The sequence below is a fragment of the Saccostrea cucullata genome, unplaced genomic scaffold, assembly GCF_032062105.1.
Source record: "Saccostrea cucullata isolate Sc308-1 unplaced genomic scaffold, CSIRO_AGI_Scuc_v1 ctg9, whole genome shotgun sequence".
Taxonomy (NCBI): domain Eukaryota; kingdom Metazoa; phylum Mollusca; class Bivalvia; order Ostreida; family Ostreidae; genus Saccostrea; species Saccostrea cuccullata.
Window position 1 is genome coordinate 74,930 of NW_026935030.1, and position 16,728 is coordinate 91,657.

General features: G+C 32.3%; 1 protein-coding gene across 1 annotated transcript in view; it reads left to right on the forward strand.

Annotated features, from left to right (window-relative positions):
* The first annotated feature begins 235 nt into the window (after nt 1–235).
* The window catches only part of LOC134241714 (B-cell lymphoma/leukemia 11A-like), a 38,088-nt gene continuing 21,595 nt past the window's right edge, over nt 236–16,728 (forward strand). The window contains exon 1 of the mRNA XM_062723734.1: nt 236–1,086. Coding sequence (XP_062579718.1) covers nt 1,035–1,086 — 52 coding nt within the window. The 5' untranslated portion in view covers nt 236–1,034. The remainder of the gene's footprint in view (nt 1,087–16,728) is intronic.

Genomic DNA, 16,728 nt, shown 5'->3' on the forward strand with positions numbered 1-16,728 from the left:
TTTTTTCTTTATTTGATCCAAAATTTATTTAACCTGTTGAATATTCTTTCTATATTAACGAGGTTATGTTTTCACTACAGTCCATCGTGCCTTATGTTTCGTCCAAATATATGACCGAAAGGTTATTGACCTGTGTATATGTAGATTTAAACACGATATGTCCGGTATATACAAACATCCCTTTTTTGATAGCACAAGCCAAATAGGATATTTCTAACTACCGGGAAAACGACACCAGCAGCTAAATTATAACCCTTCTGCAGTGCCTTCCGAGAAAAAAATACACTGCCCATGATGTAAATTCACGTAACGTTGCGCAAACCTTTCACCCCCTCACAAGAATAGACTATGCCGGTCGGCGGGGTCACTCGCATGTAACCCACATTACGACGACCACGCATCATTTGACCGCAGCATTCACGGAGATCTGACGACATCCAGCGGTTACTTTTTTAAACAAAAATGTGCTATCTTGTTGGAAAATCATTGCTTGACGCGGTACACTGAATATTCTTCGTTAACACTCTTTATACGTGGTCAGGAGTCGCTGACTTGTATACACACCATCCAGTTGTCGAGGAACTTTACTTCGCCATGTGTATGCCATATCGCTATAAACTTTATATGTTCTTTGACATTTAGATGTTTTGATATCTATTTTTTCCTTTACGTGTTAATCAGGTATGGTCAACAGCGTCCTACAAATTTCTTGATTGGGAGATTCTGAAGGTGTAAATGAATCGATAGATTCGTCTACCTATAACTTGGTCATTTGTTTGTTCTGATACGCTGTGTCGGTCAGTGGCTTTTCGTGACCTCACATAACCTTTGGTTTGTCGGTTCGCGACCCGATGGAGTAAAGTGAAAGACAGAAGGATAGAAGTCACGCAACGGATAAGTAAAAAAGCATTTAGCAGGTGCAGACCTATGCTTTCCCATGAATCTGCGCAAACTGTCCGCCATCTTTGTTTATAGTCTTTGTCCAGATATAGAAAACCCGTGAGGATCACCGCTTTAATGAACCTACCAACATCATGTCACGGCGAAAACAAGGCCGGCCACAACAGAGAAAGACTCTGGAAACACGTGAGTAAATTTACTTTTGATTTACAGAAACTTTTCTGTCATGAATATGTTTTCTTTTGATAATAAACAGGCATGGGGACAGTTAATGTCCACTTTCTGGCAAACTTACATATATAATTTTAAAACGATACAGGCAGAAGAAAATTAGTTTATTTGGGGCAAAAAAGGAGATTTAAATGTTAACTTTTTATTTTAAATAAATAATTTGTCATAGACAGTTGGTCAATATTGTCCGCAACAAAGTGAAATAATTTTGGACAAGCCGGAAGAACCAAGCATCTCCAATATTTTAAGATTAACACTTTTCAGTTTTTAACTACAGATAAAAAGATGTCAATACATTGAAATTAGATTGTTTAGGAATATGATTGTACAGTGTTAAAATTCACCAGGTTAAAAATAGCTTGTAAACAAAGTGAAACTAAATCCTCGTGGATCTGTTTGTCATTGGAAGCAAGGTAAAATAGGTGGATAAGGTGTTTGCATGTACCAAAATTTAATAATAATTTTGAGGCAAAATATTTGGAAAGTGTTAGAGCTTGAACACCTAATGAAGCAAGCATCATATTCTTCATGAAAATGATCGTTTAGCCAATGAAAATTCTGAATGGGGGTGAAACTAACGGTTTGCGACAACAGGTACTATGTGTTCGATCCGAGTCAACATCTTATGAATTTGGATTTATAAATAAGAGAGGGATTATTTTAAAAGTATATTACTGAGTGAGTAAATTAAAAATAGTTTATTATTTTATTTTTTTAGAATAAATAAAAATGTAATGATAAACAAATTGAATATAGTTAAGATACTTTTTCTTGTCAAAAGAACTTAAGAGACATGAGAAAATTAATTTTTTTAAGGGAAAAAATTATTAAGTTATTTAAAATTATTTGATCAGTAGTTATAATGTAAATGATTATATTACTTATTTATTACATGTAGTTTATAAATTTGTGTAATAACATTTTTTCAATATTTTTTTATAAGTCATGACAGTTTTTTTCCCGATACATGTATTTTGTTAACTGAGGCTTATTTTTTTCGTAAGTTTTAATAATTTTTTAAAATAAATTTATTTATTTGATGATTATTTATTTATTGATAATTTTTATTGGTATGAGAATTTAAAAAAAAAAAAAATAAGTGTTGTCTTGTAAATATAGAATTATATAGTGTAATTCTTGTAATGATGAAATATAAAGTCCTCTTCTTGATAGCAGCGGTGAGTGGTTAAGTCGTCCATACGACCACTGTTGGTGCACTTAACCTCATTTCAAGGAACAAAGACTAAAAATTCTGAAGTTGTTGATGTGTGCGAAAATCCCTCGATGCAGTGTATGTTTGCATGTGTTTGATGTCTATATATTTACAGTGATAATTTTCTTGTTAAATGTTGTGCAAAGACACGGTTGCCTAGAATTTTTAAATCTATCTGGTTGCTCAGGTGCAATAAATTTGAGGGGAAAAAATTACAGACTGATCAATAAAACTTGACTCGAAGGACACACAACTTTTTTGAAAGGTCATTCAAGGCCATGATATGTCTGAAAGGTTCAATGAGGGTTGCAGATAAATATGTTAAAAGTCTTGTTGGGATTATTTGGGTAATTTTCAGGATTTTTTTCTTTTGTTTTTTTTTTAATATACTTTTTTTCAATTATTTTATTTTAATATTTCAAATTCTTTATAACATTTCAAAAGTAATGTGATATTTTTTTTCTAATCGGAAAAGGACGATGAATTTAGAATGACTTTATAGATAACATTTATTTTAAAAGTACGAATAAGTTTTTGATTTCAAAATGGTGAAACTAAATTACTTTTACTTTCGTTTTGCTTAATATTAACCCTTACTGAGCCCCTCTTTTTGCAGTACTGTGCAGCCAGTGCGCACGGATTGGTCAATATTATCTATCTGTAAAATATCCACAACCCTGACACATTTTTTAAAGCGCAATATGCATTTACCTAGACTGCATGCGCTGAGTTGGGTTGACATTAAACTGGGGGGTTGCTTGGTATTTAACCCCTTTGGGTGGAATTCCAGACGTGGTTAGACAATCCAGTATTACACAATTTAACATGTCGACATAGTATTACATCTACTCAGAAGGCCAGTTCATAGATTAAACATTTTCCAGATAAAACACAATAGCCAAACACGAGTTGTTTACTTTGGTTTGAGTTGAAAGAAATACAACAGAGTCTACTTCGTCTGAATAAAGCGCATAGAATACAGGGACATCTAAAAAAAAATCACGAAGACGAAAATAAGGTTAAAAGTTAAGTGCATTTTCAACTCTTGTATGCAGTATCTTTTTGTTATCGGAGTGGATAATATTTCTTACATCTTCAAATGTTAGCCAACTCGTTCAGCAGGGGCTTAAATGGTTTTGACATACGGGTTAACGAAATGGTGTGTATTATGTGGAATTGGCTAAGAATGTTTTTTGGCTGTTAGAGCATTTCTTGGCAGGGGTTACACCGATTATATTGCTCTGGTAGAAATTTGGTTTCTATTTTGAGTTTTGTACTGTCTGCTTCAACTTGAGATCAGAAGTTCTGCAACTGTTTGTTCCTTTAGGTATTGGGCTCTCCCTTTACTGATTACGGTTGTTCGAGAAATGCAATCAAGTAAGAGAGGGGAGAAGGCTATGTACCAAAAATCACGTGATTATAATAACCAGATTCAAGTACTCACACTATGAGAGATGGATAAGCAAACTCACAAATACACGGTTGTTGTAGATGGTTGCAGGAACAAAATTTTAGCTCCCTAAAGTCAAATTGTTTATGGTCATTTTGGTCCACAGCACCTCAACATTTTTATGTACTGTAGGACTAATAACACTTTAAATATGAACGAGACAGGGGCAAGTTTAAGGAAAGACCAAACAACTTTCAGCGGAACTCTTGAAATAATAAATTACTAAAACCTTTCATCAGAGTTAAACATCGGTATTTTTGCCGCTGTTCATTAATGAATCTTGTAGGTGTAGATATATATTATTGACTTCATTTTTATATTTTTTGTTATTATTTTGCATAACAATTATCATGTATTTTAAGGAGAAGAACTAGAAGGTTGAAAGAACTTGTTTGTTAACAGTTATCCTTTTGATTGTCAATACAATATGTTCAAAACATAAATTACTTTTGTTAAAAATCCAAGAAAAAGGACTTGTACACACATAGTAAAGCAGATAAAAGTAGAAAATGAAGTTTTAATATTCTGGGGGAAAATGGAGGGCTTCTTATAATATTTTCAAATCCCCACCTCTTTTCAAAGCCTGGATCCTCCCTATATTCCATTGTGCATACTACCATAGTTTCCATGAGGTCGTAGTGCACTACGTTAGTTAGCTTGTTACCTAGGAAACGACTATATCCTGTGGACAACATTTTTATTTTATTTACGCGAGAATTATGTGCAAGGTTTGTAGTTCAGTAGATTTTTTTTTTTTTGGTTATCAGTTATAATCCAGTTATATTGCTATACTGTATTTTTTTTTTTTGTTTCTTATCGTAAAAATAAATTATATCAATTGAATAAAGTTAGCTATTTTTATAAATGAATAAATAAATATTAAATGCATAGAAGTGATTTGCAGCAACCACATAAAAATAATCAAAAGGAAGGAGAGAGGCATTCAAAAAGAATTTTTATTTTATATTCATTTCATATTTATTTTGATGCATTTACATGCACTAAGAATTTATATGTGCATAGTATTGAAAATTATTTCCATGAAATTGTCGATCTTTCCTTAAAAATTGTTTTTGAAAGAGTTTGAATATGTATGCATAAAAATCATTTCTTATTGAAATGCTTTACCATCAAAATTGACCATAAAAAAGAATTTAAAAAGCAAGTATATAAAGATGTTCTAGCACGTTAAAATATAAAGTGAGTTAATTAAATGTAATTTGCAACTTGCAATGATTATTTTTCATATATATATATACTGGTCACTCTTGTCTTGACAAGGAAATGCAAGATCCTCACTAAATGTGATTGATCTTCATGATGACGCCTAAGCTCACAAGAATTTTGTTAATCATTAATCAACATAAAATTTAAATAATTCAGAATATAGTGTCCTAAATGAGATCGGTTTTCAGCCAGTATGCAAATTGCACTGTCCTTGTTTAGACTCTCTGAAACTATCAATCATATATTGAATAATTTCGACATCAGATATTTCCAATCTGCCCTGCGAAGTTAAAAAAAAAAGCTGACACTATCGATACGTTCAGGTGATTCCAATACATTATAATGGAAAAAGGAATCTCCTTAGATGTTGAAGATGAGTAAAATTTCTCATTAAAATTAATGCAACTTTCCTATGATCGACAATCGATTGCTTTCTGATCGGTTTTATTCAAACAATGGTTGATTAATGAATAAATCTGATTGATTGTCCCTCATAATTTGGTTTTATGATTTTTAAGTTTCGCGGAAAATCTCTCTGTGAAGTAGGTAAATATTCAAATTGTTAAAAACTGTGGTATTTTAAATGTTTCAGACAATTATTCATTGATTACTTTTTGACATTTCTTTCAATATTTGTATTACGTGCTGAGAAGAGTATTTCACCTTTTTTCAAGCAACTAATGGACAGTAGGGATGAAAAAAAAATGACCGGAGACTTCCGTTTAAAATACGCAACGAGTATTGACTTTTTGAATTATATATTGGCCTAAATTAAAGATTACATATTTACTTCAAGAACGCACGTAGTAATTTAAGTCGCTAAAAACACAGGGCACTAGGTACCGGGGAGCGAGTGACCTTTATTATTGTATAGGACAACAGGTATTTGCGTGGTTATAACTGTGGCGCGGCCCGCTGTTGTGTTAATCAAGGTTGCATGTCCGGTCCGACGAATCTCAAAGCCAAGTATACAGAACTAAATTCAGGCTTTTGTGAAAACCGCACAAATGTCAAGACTTTTTTTGAAGTCTTGCCAATGGTGTATATCCGCGTCTTATGGTTTTTGATTTCAGTTATATGACCATAGCACCCCATTACAGCTCTTAGGCATCAGACAAAATAGGACAAAGGAAATTTAAAAATTTAAGTGTTGAGTTATGGAGAATTCATTCCTATACACTTTACTTGTTAGTTGAATTTAAAAATATATATAAGAAAAGAAAGCCCCAAAATGACAGGATTTGGGGTGTATTTGAATAAAAGTGACCTAAGGTCGAGTCGGCATAATGGAACCTCGGTGGAATTCAGTGTGGTTCAGATTATATCATATTGCTGGCCGAGAGACGATAAATTCAGACATTCACAAGTGTGAAAATTTAACAGAGACGCTTTCAGTTAAATTTCCACACCAGTGGTTTTGATAAGCGACTGATGTCATAACTTAGGAGTAGCCATTATGAAGGTTTTTTTTCTCTTTTTTTTTTAGACGAAGACATTACCGGACCATACGAGTTTCATAGGATATTAACATTTTTAATAACTTGACATAATGAGGATACAGCACTAGTACAAACACATACATTTTTAAATTTAGAACCAGGACAAGCTCCAAGCAAATTTTTTATTTAAATGATCTTAAACCTCGTAATTGCAATACTGTAAGTTTTCATTCAAATGGAGAGAAAATTTTTAAATTTAATACCTTTATAATGACAAGTTGAAATCTATAAAACTCATAACTTGCAAGCAGTTGTTTTGGAAACGGTTGTGCTAATCTGATCCTGAGACCAACTTCATCGACAAACCAAGCATGAAACCATGAAAATCAAAGATGTGTGGCATATACATATTATGTTTAATACATACTGCTTAAAGTACATTCAATGAAGAAAAACGTTTATTGGATAGTAGGAGCTATCTATGGTTTATATTGATAAATTCATTTAAAAATTAAAAGATATATGTAATTTGAATTTGATGAAAGTGCTTTTACAGTCTTAATTTCTTAGAAGTGTCTTTTTTTAACATGAAATGTGTTAAGTGAGTGAAAAAATCTAAGTCATACTATTAATTAACATATTTATTTCTGTGTGGCCAATATGTATATATTCTACGAAGGGCGTTTCAGTTTTGCTTTGTGTTAAAAATATTACATTCTGGAACTTGTATTTTTTTAGACGGGTTGTAAGGTCATTGCTGCGATGGCAAATATTCGCTTAATGTTTTCAGCAAAGCCAGTGGTCTATTTAAATGTTCAAAATTGCCATCCTCTCTAAATTTGAATTGAATTTTTTGAGATTGAATTTCTCAAAGATTCTCCGTAAAATATAGAGGACAGATTTTTGTATCGAAGATGGAACAATGGACATTTCCTATGATGCCAACCTTGCTAATTACAAGGGCAGGCATGATTGGCGGGAGAGGGGTGATGGTTGCGATTTATCAATGCGTTGAAGAGTAGATTGAGTAATGCGAGTTGGACAGGACAAAAGGATTACTTCATGCCAGTGGGGATTTCATACCACAAGCGTTCACTGGCCGTGGACAGATGATGCCATACTCTCAGAGGCACGTTTGCATCCGTTACATTCGCTCTTGTCATCGAACAAATTTCCGACAAGAGCATGATTAACAAAAGAGGAAATCTTCATTATTCCTTAGTAAATAAAAAAAATAGAAAATTTTTGTTTGCGTTTGGAATTGTATGAATCTCGTATCGCACTTGATGCTGGACAATGCACAGTCTCGTGTTCACATGACAGCCTTTTGACACATGATAGAATTAGCTATTGATATGCAGCATCGTGAAAATAAGTGCACCTAAATGGGCGGGAACAATTCGCACCGCGATGCACACCTCCTAACCTGCTGGGGGATCATTTTGAAACCTTTTACCTTTGAAGTGCATTTTACAACAAACAAATTTGAATGGATTTGCAATTTAAAATCCATCAAATTTGTCGTGTTATGATATTGATAATGTGACGTCGTCGCTTTTACAGCTACACTTTAACATAAAAAAAAATTCCCACCACCTGTAATAACGCCATCCACACCTTATGAGCCTAAAGGCACTGTTGTCGCGGGTAAGACATCAGGAATTCCCACTGACTTAACAAAATTTTCTAGGTCCAAACCAGGCTTGACTTGACTCGCGGACTCTGTGTTAGATTATTATTTAAAGTATAAATATAATTATAAATCTAAATTTGGAAGTTACTCAAAAAAGAAAAAAAGAGTAGAAAATAAATTGTTTTCATCCTCATCTGTCTATAAAATAAATATATAATTTTTACTATTATTCCAGAAAAGCATGTATTTTATATTTATATCATTAAAAAAAATACAAGATGCTTTGCTCATTTTTGTGTTACTTGTGACAAATGAATAAAATCAATAAATGAAACGAAACACCGGTAGGATAAAGGAGAGAATACCTGCCGGACAGGGAATTGATAATACGGTGAACTGATTGATCTGAAAGAGCTTTTATATATGGATGGGGAAAACAACTATATAATTTATCAATGAACCAACCCTAAAAAATTGAAATATTCCAATATACTGAATAAAAAAAAAATCAGGACAATTTTTAAAAATTAGAATAAAGTATTTCTGCATCTGAATATTTTTAAAGGACATTTTTCTGTTATATCCTTTAACATATTATATAAATATTGTTTTATAATGTTATTGTTTGATCATGATGGTATCTAGTCGCATTTATTATTGTTACTTAAAAATATATACTACAAACACGTTTTTAATCTCCTTAATAGAAGAGTTATTTTAATATTTTTTTTTCAATATTTCTTTTATTCAATATCCAATGAGAAAATTAATATCTTAAAATATAGTCTTGGACATGTTCAAGGAAACTACTGCAACGAACTCAAAGAATTTAAAAAAAACACTAATCTGTTTTTTTTAAATATATTTTTTAATTTATCACAAAATTATATGGCTTGACCAAACAATAATAGATACCATTCTTTAGTGAGGGAGTCACCTATATATATCTAAGCGAAGATAATGCTATGAAGTTTGGAAGTAGGAAATTGTTTTAGAAATTCATCCTTAAGAAAATGTGGCTTTGACATTGCTTCTTGTAAAAAAAATATAATTTTGTACAGAAAAGGGTGTTACTATGATATCAGAGAGAGACTTCCGGTTTATGGAAAGCTGAAACGATTGACGCTTCTTAAAGATAAAGTAGGTGCATCTTTTTGCAATCTGTGGGACAGTGTTTTATTATAGAACTATTTATCACTCAATGAGAAGTGACCACATATTTGCACTATTTAGTCAATATGTTTATAATCTAAGAGGGCAATGTCCCTACGAATGTTTACACGTGGTCAACAGAGCGAAGAACATTACCTAGATGATATCTATATATAGAGGGAAAAAAGTAACAGATGCATGATCGAACATATTGTTCTAGGGTACTTTAGATATTTTTTGAGTTGGTTTGAAAATAGTAGGTATATATAAAGTAATAATTTCCATATTTTTCAAATAATACTGAGTAATTCAATTAATTGAACGAATTAAAATTTTTGGTCTTATTTGGGGTTGTTTTGCTTTATCTACATTTATTTAATACTGATTTATGAAATTACATTCAATGTTTCTTTTCTTTCAATGTTGAGAGAAAAAAATACCTTAAAAAAATGATCATGAAGGTATAAAGACGTTGACCATTACATAGTTTGTGTTAAGTTACCTCCCTTTGACCACCTTCGTATATTTCTATTCATTGACCGCGGAGATTTTGTCGGACAATGACCCTTACACATTGCAATTCATAATACTAGCATTAGCTTGGAAATTCAGCTTGGATTACTCTAAAATCTAGCTGAGGTGGGTTTTTTTTAAATGAAATTTATAAATTACGTCCCCTTTGTTGTTGTTTCATTTTTTCATCACCATCAGGAAAAGGTATTTTAAACAATAATAGTGTGTTTATGATAATGATATACCCTAATTTTTTAAAAAGAAACCCTTTGAAGGCCTCACGCTATATTGCTTTTTGTGGACAAGGGCAGCTTGACCTTTTTGATGCATTCATATAAATAAACCACTTGTAATTGAGAACTAGCAAATAAGGAAGTAGAGATGAGATTACTGGTCATGTGTAGTTTTCTGTTTTTATTTCTGTTCCCACGTACTAGCAGTTGAATTATTGTTTTAAAAAACAATACCACATTTAACTTTTCTGTTCAAAATATTAAACACAACTTTAAATGAATGTATCTTTCCCGTCCTTATTTCTCATATCTGAGGATGTGTTCAGGGCAGAACGTGTGCCAAACATGTATACATGTAGTCCCCAATGCATGACAACTAAATATTTTGATAAAGTATTTAATTCCTTGATTGTTTTAGAAAAGATGGACATTAAAATTGAATAAACTGAAAGGTCACGACAACCATGTCCATTCGGCAGTTGCATATTCTTTAAACATTCAAAACAAAGCTGGGTTGTCATGATATCCCGCCGTTTGTAGAGATAATTGTGATATTTTACAGCCAATTTTACAGATCATTGAAATACAGAGTACTTATATATAAAATCATTTACAAGAGAGTGTCGAAGACAGAATGTTGAGAAATTCTCCGAACACGTTACTTTCATCGTAGAAGAACAAAAAAGAAAAACAAAAATAGGTCTCTGATAAAATGTGTTTGTATGGAACATTCAACGACATTTTTATAAATTCTTGTTTTTGATTATATAAAGCTTTGTATATTTATAAGTACTGCATTTGCTATCCAACGAACTGCACAACTGCATACCACCAATAATACTGTAAAGAAAACCCGCTTTGACAAAAGTTGAAAATCAAATTTCAAATATGTGTCGAAGTCGATAACATTTCATAAGGAATATTTTATAAGGGAAGATTACATAACTTCCTTTTCGTTGTCATGTTTGAAGAGACCGGACACTAAAAGTTTGGTCATCTCTAAGAGATATTCTCAGAAAAGATATGTGTGCATGGTCAACATCCGTCCTGTATCCGCTTTTGTACGTGGAAAAAAAACGGTATATGCGATATGAAATATATAAGTAAGTGGATTATACACTTCCTGGTGTTAAAATTTACAACCAAATAGTATTTTTTAAAACTTCTTTTGACATTTTCTTTGTGTATTTTTTCAACATGCGCTTTATGGAGAAATTAAAGAAAGTCTCCGTTTCTGTACAATGAAACATGTAATTATCTACTTGTTTCTAGTACCTTTTAAATACAACTTAAGTGATGCTTTAATTTTTAAAGTAGCAAATGGCTTGTTAAATTTTACAAAAGAATCATAATTCCTACACAGGTCAGTTTTGGGCACCTGTTGTCCGTGTCGACCACTCGCTGACCTCCTCGTTAAGGGCATTTCAGGTCATGTCCTGACCCGACCAAATAGCTGTTTCGTGGGATTTTGTGTACCACTTCAGAAGAGTTGATTTAGCAATAAAATATGGGATGAGCTATACAAATTCTTGTTTTACTATATTTTTCTGATATTTTCATTGAAGAATTTAGCACGTCAAACACTATTTGCACGTAGTGAAACGATGTGCTAATGTTAGCTTTATTCCATTACAATTTTTCGTAAGGCATAAATGGCAGAGTGTCGGCGAAACGATATAGCAAATCAAATTAAAGTGAATTAAGACAAGAATTTAAAACAAGTTTTCATTCCCAGAAACTGGAAATATAATTGCATCGAGAATCTCCATAACCATCCATTTAGATAGGACCTAAGTTTTCCCTCTCTGCATTTCGTAACAGTTGGTTCTGAACATTCCCAATAACCATTAATTAAAATACAGGATAGTTCTTCAGCATGCTGTTACTTTAGGACAGTGTAATTATAAGCTTTTACTCCACCAGAGCTGTAAGTGTTTAACACGCCTGCATTATTGATGCATTTGTAACCTTAATAGTGCATGATGCTATGCGAAATTTGGAATGTGCAGTTTATTCCTAAAGAAAATCGACTTAACAGAGATATTTTTGGCTACTGAATATTACATTCTCTAAAAATAACCTAAATCTGAAACTATTTTTATTCTAGAAAATGTGTTTTAGTGTCCTTTTTTCTCTTTTCGTATATTTCACTGGAGGCTATTATGATGCACATTAACTTATTTACTTTGTACATGTACTTGCCACTCTATTCAAATGACCACTGAATTGTTCAAAGGTGTGCATATCAAGATATAGAAAAATCTAAGTATTTAACTTAGTTACTCTAATCCCGGCGTCATGACGTTATGGGAAAACCAACCGGACATGATGGTAAAAGATGCGGATCCCAGAAAGGAAATTGAAGTTAATATGTTAATACATGGAGCAAATATTGTGTTCAATGTGCAATGTCCAGCATAAATTTCCTTGAATTTATGATACCTTTTGTATCAATAACGACTTCAAGCTCTATTCAAAGATTAATTACTAAAAAGGTAATTGTCGTTGGTATATTTTTGAAAACTCGTTATGGTTGTGCCTTGGGTTCACATGACACTTTGATCAGGAAGACCACTATATATCCCATGTTGTACATTACAGTTGTCCCTCATTATATATATTACATAGCTGATCGCTAATATCTGGCACATAGACAAGTTTCTTGCAATATCTATACTTAAACATTAAGGGCATTTTTGTTTTATGAAATGTAACGAAATTAAATGATAAATTACATGTACTTCAACATCCGTATTCTTTTTTTTCTAATCGCAAGGTTTGTGAGCATTATTGGCATGTGTCTATTATGTGACTGGTAGCATATGTAATATATATTGTGTATTTTTTTTCTTTTTCCATAGTTTTTAGGAATTATTGAATTAGTACCTTTACGATAACATGCAGTGATTGTACGTGGTATTAATGATAGAAAAAGAGTAACACTGACTTTAACTAATTTGAATATTCCTGGACTTCGTGGGACACACAGAACTGCATGGTGGCTTTGTTTATCGATAATGTTTTCTTGTGCAATTTAACAGTCTCTTAACCAGCTATTACGATGAATTTTAGGAGACATATGAATTTTTCACTCGTAATCAACTTGTAATTTTTCTCTGAGAAAATAATGGATTGAGATTTTCTTATAATGAATAACATATGAATAGGCCCCAATGTGAACTGAAAACAAATCAAACGAATCCTACCGCAGCTGACCAATCACAGTGAAATTAACATGAATACTTAACCTTTTAGTGGCCCTTTGCCCAGTGTGGTCAAAGGTACATGAGAATATAATAAACCAAGTCAAACTCTACAATCCATCTCCCTCCATTCCTCTCTCTCTCTTTCTCTCTCTCTCATATGAAAAAAAAAACAATAAGCCAGTGAATGCTAATGACACTTGCTTATGGCGATTCTGTGTTGGTGATGCAAACTCCATATAACTTGAATTCAGCACAAAAATTGGACTTGATACTTTTGAAATTTAGCCTCTTCCGAACCTTAACTAGCAATTTCATATTGATTCCAACGTATTTCTCAAGGGATATTAGTTTCTTTTTGTCATTAAAAATCTTTACGTTGAAATATGAGAATCCATACTTTAAAAAAATACTAGTAGCTGCTTTAAAATTATTTCGAGAGTTTGAAAAATAAATGTAAAAAATATTCCTGCAAGCAGTTTAATTTTTTTTGGTACGTATTCCTTTATTAATTAATTAATTTATTTTTGCTGATAATAGTTTCGGTTTTTTTCCTGATAAAGTAAATAGTTTGAAAAAATTATTAGGGGATTTACAAATTTTAAAATTTTATTTAGAATTAAAAAGATTAAGATTAATAATAAAGTGATTTTTGGGGCAGGGGCAGATATCAAGTTAAAAGAGGTACTCTACTATTTATAAAATGGGTGGACACGGCCTAAATTATGGGATTTTCTGCTGATTTAATTGCTCATGGTTTATTTTTTGTGGGAATTTAATCTAATCACAAGGTATACTGCCGGTCAAAAGGTGGTCAAGCTGAATGACCGCTAGTGCCCACATGCGTTTTAGATAAATGATAAGGGAATGATGGTTTTGTGGGAAATGGCGCTATTTGAATTTAAGCCTCCTGAGAACGAATTTAATTTATTAAACAAAAAATGACTGCGCCTTGTGTTGTTGTGTTCCATTGCTATAATTTTTATTGGATTAATTTAGACCTCGTGTGTCATTTTCAAAGTCCAAGTAGTTCTTGTAATAAAAGCTTGAATAACAACTGTTGCAATGACCTGTGCATTGTTTCAATGATTTACCAAAAAGATATTGGATTAGGAAAACACAACATTACAAGGTTCACTCCATAGTTCTGAATATTTTGTATTTCTCAGATTTATCTAAAAATATTAAAGGAGCAGAGTGGATTTGCACATGTTGTCCCACTAAAAACAATATGCATTCCAATTAAGAACATCTAAAAACAATAGAGATTTAAGTATACTTCTTAAAGAGTGTTTCATTTTTAAATTGGAAAATTTCAAAATTTCATAATCAAGGAAGTTCTGATGGTCTTGGTTAGAACTTTTTGAATTGTCCTGAAAAACCTTTGAATCGCTTATATTAATTCTTTGTGCGTTCGTTTATAATAAATCACATAAAACAAGAAATCAAGTCCTCTGCCCAAATGTTTTATGCAAAGGAAATGAAAATGAAAATTTCTCAATCAGTCTTTTTTTCTGCTTCCTTTTATGGTATACAAACTTTTCTTTGATCTTTGATTCCAAATGTCATTCAACGTGATTCTATATTAAGGCATTAGTAATTAAAGGACGTTAAGGAAGTTAATATTTTATTTGAAGATTTTAAGATCTGTATGAAGCTCAGTGTATCTGTTTATCATCAGCAATTATACCACCACCAGCAGCTGACCTCGAGGAGTTCGAAACCTAGTGGTCAGATTTTCTGTTTGCTGATATTTACTCTAGCCAGATACAATATTTGTTTAGTTGGTATGTACAGGGCCACATAGATAAAAACCTGACCGATTTACACTGACCAATTGACCAAGGAGTGACCTTTATTGTGGCACGTACCATGGACAAGTACTTATAAGATAAAATGGCGCTCAAAACGGAAATCCAAAATTTTGACAAAATCAGTCTATTGCTTTGGCCAAAAATAATTAATATTCTTTATTCATAGTTTTCTGAATGTTTTTTTAATTTGATCGGTGATTTACATATTTTACACATCTTCCATTATTTTTTTTTTACTGTTACTAATATTGTTATTTTAATTTGTTGCCAATAAAAAATAATCTAAAAAATAATAAAGAAGTTTAAAGACTTAATGAATATGTTAGCAGACGTAAATCATATCTAAGGATTGGGCACCGCTTTCTAACGACCACTACGGATTATCAAGGTTTTTATCAGGTATGTAGGTGAGGTCAATAGAGGTCTTCCAAATCTTACTCTGGCTTGACACCAAATGACCTCTTGTCGAGGCGAATGTCCATTATGGTCAAGATGTACAAAGGCCTCCATGGAAACCCGCATCTCCGGTATCATGGGAAAACTTTTTTGTGCACAAAAAACATCGTCCACATGCATGTCTAAGTAGCGTCCAGTTCATCTGCTAAACATAGAGCACTTGTGGGAAAACAAACTAGTTGGGTATGACCTTAACTGCCCCTTTAAACCTATGGTAAAGCAAACCGCTTGTACACGTCCCAGAGATTGAGTTTGATTTCATACAGTTGGATAAAATTCTATATGAATATTATTTACAGAGGATACATTTGTGAGATTTGTTCTGACCAAATTGGATTACATAAATACGGGGGAGCATTCCTCTTTATCCAAGTGTTGACCCCGAGTTAACCTCACAGTTTTGATCACTGGTCAACAATTTATTTAAGCTTATATAAACCTCCAATTTCAATGGTCTAGGTTAAATGGCAGAGGATATTTGAATTTTTTAATAACTTTAATCTGATTTATGGTCAGACTCGGATTAAAATTAAAAGAATATACAGTTTGTATATGGAATCACAGTCTCACTTTCTTCACTTTGTGGAAAGCATGTCCAGAGTTGAACAGTAAGTAATAAAGATTCCGTATTCTTTTAAATATTTTATCCTAAAGCTTAAACTTTTTTACCTTTTCAAATTAAAGACGGCTTGCTGTTGAATTAACATGAAAAGAAGTAAAATATTTGTTTTATGATAAACAATATTTTATTTTCGTAGTCAATTTTAATCCACAAAAACGAAGTTGGGAGACAGAGAATGATTTTAGAAGCAAAATTTAATAATTTTTAAAAATTTAGTTTTTACATTAAAAAGGGAAAGCTTTATTGAATAAAGTGTTGGCAATGACTTGCCGAATATGGAATGATTTTATGAAACAAGAAGTCAAAATAAAGTTTGCTCTAGCAAGTTAAAATATGTATACATTGTATTGCTCAGTTGTTTGAGTTGAAGAATTTTCAAGGAAATGTATGCCTTTGAAAACATTGAATTTAATCACCCAATATGGCGTAATCTGACATATAACTGTGCGAGATGGTGGCACAATCACTCTTGACCATGGCACATGACTGTCAGATTTTGGAAGAAGCTTGTGTCCAATAATCAATAAAGACAAAGATACTCCGTCAGGCTAGAGGGGAAAGAAGCTTTCGAGTTGACATCTCCTGTGTTCCATGAAAATGGAAATAATGGCTTAAATTTTTTTCCTTCTACTACCATGGGAA